Raw genomic sequence first — 6,229 nt, forward strand, 5'->3', positions numbered from 1 at the left:
AGATCCGCAGCCGTAACCCCCTTCTCAGGCCAATAAAGCACCCGCCACACCCCCAGGGAGAGGCATTCCACAAAAGGCCTGTCCAGTTCTCTCCCCAGGGATCATGTTCACGGAGGACAGGGAAAGACCGAGGGACTATTACAGACAGAGGTGATGAAGGAGACGAGTAAGTGGTCACGTGCCTCCTGTGCTTTCCTACATGCAAGGGGGGTCCTGCCCTGGATCCTGGAACACAGACAGCACGTTAGTGGGGTGGATGGCGGGATCTTAATAATGCCTGTCATTTAGTTGAGCGTACAAGGACAGTGCTATTTTATTTTTTTAGTATTAATTAGTGTACATACCAAAGGAGCCGCAGTCTGCCGGCCTGCCTCTAGCTCAATGGTTCCCCGTTCACCTGAATCAGCAACAGCCTCACCTGGGAACACATTAGACATGCGAACCAGCCCCCTCCCACAGTCAGAATCTGCATCGGAACAAGCCCCGAGGCTCTTCACTTACACAGGAAAGTCCCAGAAACCCTGGCTGGAAGGGAAGGGTGGGGTGTGAAGGAATACAAGTTGAATGGCAGGGGGCGGGGCGCTTAACACCATCACTTCACTAGCTTGGAGAGCCTGGTTGTCCGCATCACCCGGAAAAGAAAACAGAAAGAAGACTCTGAAGCACTTTGCGACTATCAAGCCAAAGGCAGAAGTGGGCAGACGGAGCCGCCTCTGCCCCGCAGTGCTGGCCAGGGCACAGTGACCTGGCTGAGGGGGCAGCTGGAAGAAGACAAGGAAGCTGGGCCAGGAGGCATTCGCTGCCAGAAGAGCACCACTCAAACCATAGACCCCAATGGGAAAGTCCCTCGTCCTTCTTTAGGAAGAAGAGCCAGGCGGGTCTGGCTGCTTCCTGGCCCATTTTGTTGTCTAAGAAGGAAGCAGGGGAGGAGGAGGGGGGAGGAGAAGAAGGGAAACAGAGGAGAGGAAGTGAGAGATAAACAGAGGGAGAGGAGGAAGAGGAGATGGAGGAGGGGAGGAGAAGGGAAAAGAGAAGAAGTGAGAGATGAACAGAGGGAGGGGGAGGAGGAGGAGGAGAGGGGAGGAAAAGAAGGGAAAAGGAGAGGAAATGAGAGATGAACAGAGTGAGGAGAGGAAGAAGAGATGGAGGAGGAGGAAGAAGAGGAGGAGGGAAACAGAGGAGAAGGAATGGGGGAAAGGAGGTGAGGTGGAGGGTAGGGAGAAACGGAAACAAGAAGAAAGGAGGGAGAGGAGGGGGTGGGCGGGAGGACGGAGGGAGGAGCTCGCTTGACAGTGCCTCTGGCCTTCTCCCAGACTGGCAGGTTTCACAGCGTGGGAGCAGTAGCATCTAGCCACTTGTCAGTCACAGTCTCAAGTTCAACACGGGACCTCCTCTTCCAGCCCACAGGCCAGGCTCAGACTCAGAGATGCCTTCAAGAGTTAAGAAGAGGGTGCAGTGCAGCCACGATGAAACATACAATTTTCCTCCTCCCGCCCCCACTATCATGATCCCAATTCTACCTTACAGATCCGGCTAGACCAGAGGATGTACACAGGTACAGATAGGAACTGGAAACACAGGGAATCCAGGAAGGATGATCCCTTCAGGACCAGCGGTGAGAGTGGCGATACCGGGAGGGTGGAGGGAAGGTGAGGTAGAAAGGTTGAGCCGATGACAAGGATCTACATGTAACCTCCTCCCTACGGGATGGACAACAGAAAAGTGGGTGAAGGGAGATGTCAGACGGTGTAAGATATGACAAAATAATAATAATTTATAAATTATCAAGGGTTCATGAGGGAGGGGGAGCAGGGAGGGGCAGGGAATGAGGAGCTGATACGGGGGCTCAAGTAGGAAGCAAATGTTTTGAGAATGATGAGGTCAACAAATGTACAGATGTGCTTGACGCACAATGGATGGATGGATGGATTGTGATAAGAGTTGTACGAGCCTCCAATAAAATGATTTTTTTAAAAAGAGTTAAGAAGAAAAAGTATCCTTCCAAGTGGTGCCTTCTGGCAGAGAAGGTCACTGTTTGAAGGAGAAACCATGACATTTATGGGACAGCACAAAGCACGAGCCAAAGGCCAGCCTCCTGGCAAACGCTACAAGACAGAGAAGGTGACCAGAGCCAGGGTGTGGCTGAGACACCACCTGAACGACCTCTGAGCCCTGGAAGGAGAGTCTGGAGAGTCTCTCTCCGCATGGCCTTGGAGCCCCGGAGATGACCAAGCCAAGCCGAAGGCACAGGCCAGTGAGCGGTCAACAAGAGCCCACCTTGTCCCAAGTCACACAGGACAAGAAACACCGGCATGGTCCACATTCATGCTGTTCACGCCAAGGAATCTGCTGGACTCAGCCTGCTTTTTCCACGACTCCCATCTCCCTGACTCATCTCCCGCTACCAGCACCGCCGCCTGCAACAAAGCTGAGTTTCCTCCGAAGTCAAGGCCTTTCAGGCTCAGCTCAGGCCGTCAGAGCAACCCAACGAGCAAACGCAGTCCCTGTGGGCAGCTCTGCAGAAGAAACAATCAAGCCAGTCCCGATTCCACAGCTGCACGGCCAAGAGCTCAGCACTAGATCTCTCTGAGCCTTGGGTTCTATCTGTGCACCAAGAGCCTGGTGACGGGACAGTGAAATGATGTCACCTATTTACAGAGCCCCTCACACAGGACCGGACTCAGTAAACGCCAGCCTCTGCCCCTCTGTTTCTCAAACTGCCCTGCCCCCCCATCCCCCAAACTCCCCTGCCCCCCCTCCCAGGATAGCTGCTCAGGGGGTGGAGGGGGTGTGTGTAGCTGGCTGGCAGCGTGCTAGTATTTTAGATCCCAGAGCAGTAGGAAGCCAACCATTAAACCAGGAGTGAAGAGCAAGTAACCATTACCTTGAACAGAAAGGACATTTACATTTACTTCACTATAAAAGGCACCATAAAATATAATATGCAGCATGCAGCCTCATGATTAATAATAGATCTGGCAAATTATTCTCGCAGGTCCTTGGGTGCATCCAACTGGTCACTAAGAACGATTCCTCCTTTCAGGAAATAAAGGGGTTGTGAATTGTCTCTGGGCGCTGGAAGAACCTGCTGCCTGTGCTACCAGAGCAGCGAACAGGAGGTGAGACGCATGGTCAGGGTTTCCCTGTCCGTGTGAAGGCGGGGAGTGAAGACCAGAAAGGTCCGTGTACAATTAGTGGCGGTGAACGCTGGTGCTTGGTGAGAGGGCTGTGAGCTGCCCAACCTGGGCTCTCGGGGGCCTAGAGACCAGACAGATACAGGTGGTGGAGCCAGCACTTGGAGGATCCGAGAAGCAGAAGCAAATGACTGAGCGGGGGGAGGAACAGGGCTGGCAGGAGGCAATAGGTAGAAGGAAGGAGTCCAGACAAGGATGGTGGAGACTTCTGAGTCGAGCCCTAGTCACCGTCTCCAGAAGGACGAAGGGGCCAGGAAGAATCTCTAGCCAGACCAAGGGCTTACGTCAGAAAGCAACAGGTAGAACAAGGCAGGTGCCGAGGTCAGAGGGAAGGAGGTGGAAATCCAGGAGAAGCAAGGTCAGGAGACTCAGCTGAGGCTCTTGGGTCCCTGGTCTTGGGCTTCTTAACCCTTCAAAGGATAGAGAAAATTGCAAGCAGCAGGAAGTGGCCCCAGAGTGGAAGACTGGCAGGATGGCAGGGGCAAGCAGATCACGTGGACACTGGCTTCTAGCTCCGCCCTCAACGTAGAGTTAAAAACCCCCATCACCCAAAGCCAGGTTGAGCCCAATTCCTCCTCAGTCCCCCCTGGGAAGCCCAAGGGAAGCAGCAACCAGGGGGCTGGAATTAAAAGACAGACCCTGCCCAGGGCCACGAAGCGGTTTCTGGATGCAGTAAGTGGTTGGCGTTGGGAGGGAGGCCAGCGAGTTAGGATGCACTAGTCCTGCAACCCTCCAGGGCTCTTTTATTGAAACCACAGTACAAGAAGTGGAGCCCCCAAGGGATCCCAGGGAGCTTGTGGCTGCAGCGGAGACTGTCTGAAGACGCCGAAGAGCCTTACCAAGGGTGGCGCCTCTAGGGAGTGTGGTGGGACGGAGGAGGAACCTGTTCTCTATCAAGTTCGGAGACCATACTCACCTCCAACAAAACCCAAATGCCCTACCACTGAAGTTCGCTCTTAAGGGGATACACGGCCTGCCCCCAAAGGGTTAACGGAAGTGCGGGAACACTCAACCCAAGGGCACCTACCAGGAGTAGGAAGACGGACTGCTGAGCCTTCTCCCCGTCCCTTTCTCCCGCAGGAGGAGAGATATCTATCCCAGGATGCAGCTGTGCGCCCTGAGAGAAGGGCAGCAGTGCGGGTAGGCGTCCCAAAGGTGGAGGTCCCAGGTGCAACGGAGAGTGGCCTGGGCTCCAATGGGACGATGTAGACATGGCCGCTGAACAGGAGTGAAAGGAGGCCTCTCCCACCACAGGGTCACACCAGAAAGGGACGGGGGACAGCAAGGCTACTCAGCGGGAAGCAGGAAACACCCTGCAAAGCAGGGCCACGAGCCAGCTGGCCAGCTTTAACCCCTGCACGCTCAGCATGAACTCATGGAGGCTGATCTGCCACAGGGTGAAGGCTTCGCTGAAGGAGATCTGGGTCTTTCTGAAGAACGAGCGGGTGTGCTTCCTCTTGTGCCTACAGGAAGCGGGTGAGAGGAGGAGGAAGAAGAGTGAGGGAGTGAGGGGGCGGAAATAAACACTAGCTCAGCACCCCGTGTGAAGTGCGGGAATGTGGCTTTGCCCAGCTGGCCAGCCCCGGTGTCTGTGACTGCTCTGGGTCACGTGGCCATCCTGCCGCCCTAGCCAGGGCCCAGAGGAACTCAGACATCCGGACGGAGCTTGTCAAGTAAGCGTGGCAGGCAAACGCAGTGGTTTGACAGGATCCACAGCTCCAGGGCCGCTCGAAGGAGAACAGGCCAGTGGTTCTCGCCCCACAGACACAGGGCAAAGATGCCAATCTGTCTGAGGGTGAGAATCACCTGGGAAACAGGTGGCGCTAAGAAGCAGAGCTGGGGTGGAAGTCAGCCAAGCCCTCCCTTCCTGGATCCACAAAAGGATATGTCGGAAATGGCCGTGCATGAAGGTGACCTACTCAAAACGTCATTTCCTGAACTCATCCCCAGGGGAGGGATCACTCATGCCCAGCCTTTCAGTGAGCAGTAGATCTGATTTGATAGTGGATGTGTGATCTATGTGGTCAATCCTCCCCTCATCAGATCACTCCCTGAAGGACCCATTCTCTGACTCGGATGAATGGAGCTGGAGGTTGACCAGAGCCAGACTTCCTGCCTCGCTTGATAATGGCCAACCTGAAGATGGTCCCATTATGTGTACTTGTCACACTCTGGTGAAGGGCCTGAAATCCTCACTCCTCCACCCCTGTCTCCCGAGGGAGCAACTTCCCTTCCTCCCCAACATCTGAGTAGCCCAGGTACCCCGGCATGTGAAACACCGCCATAAAGATCTGTGTGCTCCGTTCAAGGTCCCCCTGTGACAGGTCTTTCCCGCCCAAGCCGGAGTCGTGCCTGCAGGGAAGAGAACACTGCCCGGCTCCTGGTCAGTCTCTGCAGAGACAGCAAGGGGCCCCATCCGTTGGTGTGAGGATACACCAGCGCTTCCTGACCCCAAGTCCAGGGGACACTCGGAAGGGTCTGAGACACTCGGAAAGCTCAGCAAACTTTCCTGAGGGTCAGAATCGTCTAGAAGGCTGGGTAGTAGGGTAGGGAGGGGGGCTCCTGGGATCTGCCCCTTTGAACAAGGACAGCTTGCTCTTCAAAACTGCCCCAAGGCACCAGCAAGCTCACTGGAGCCATTTTCTGACCCCCACCACCACCACCACCATTTCTCCTTTAGGGTGAGCCAGGCAGGGAGGGCCCCGTGGCCTGTGGGAGAACGGGGAGCTGGGTGGAGCCCTGAAGCAGGCCGGGGACACACTCACACGGCCAGCGCCCGGATGCAGCAGCGCGACATGGTGAGGAAGGAGCTGGCGCTAGCCCGGGTGCCCAGGGCGGCCTCGATGCCCCGCAGCAGGTCGTTGGTCTTGAAGATGAGCAGCATCTGGCGCGGCACGTGGCTGAGGAGCTGGCTGATCTGGGGAAGGTAGCTAGCCGCATGGTCCCGGATTTCCGATTCCTGAGACAGACAAGAGTGGTCGGGATGGGTGGGGCAGGGGAGTGCTGCAGGCACAGTTGCCTCGGTGCCACTAGAA

General features: G+C 55.7%; 1 protein-coding gene across 3 annotated transcripts in view; it reads right to left on the bottom strand.

Annotated features, from left to right (window-relative positions):
• Nucleotides 1-2,885: 2,885 nt before the first annotated feature.
• Nucleotides 2,886-6,229, bottom strand: part of ADCK1 (aarF domain containing kinase 1) — a 140,694-nt gene continuing 137,350 nt past the window's right edge. For all 3 annotated transcript variants that reach the window (XM_045288136.1, XM_004699056.2, XM_045288135.1), the window contains 2 exons: nucleotides 5,960-6,153; nucleotides 2,886-4,657 (listed from right to left, as the gene is read on the bottom strand). In XM_045288136.1, the coding sequence (XP_045144071.1) occupies nucleotides 4,486-4,657; nucleotides 5,960-6,153 (366 nt within the window). In that variant the 3' untranslated portion in view covers nucleotides 2,886-4,485. The remainder of the gene's footprint in view (nucleotides 4,658-5,959; nucleotides 6,154-6,229) is intronic.

The sequence above is a fragment of the Echinops telfairi genome, unplaced genomic scaffold, assembly GCF_000313985.2.
Source record: "Echinops telfairi isolate 266 unplaced genomic scaffold, ASM31398v2 ScPeMD7_18;HRSCAF=68, whole genome shotgun sequence".
Classification (NCBI taxonomy): Eukaryota; Metazoa; Chordata; class Mammalia; order Afrosoricida; family Tenrecidae; genus Echinops; species Echinops telfairi.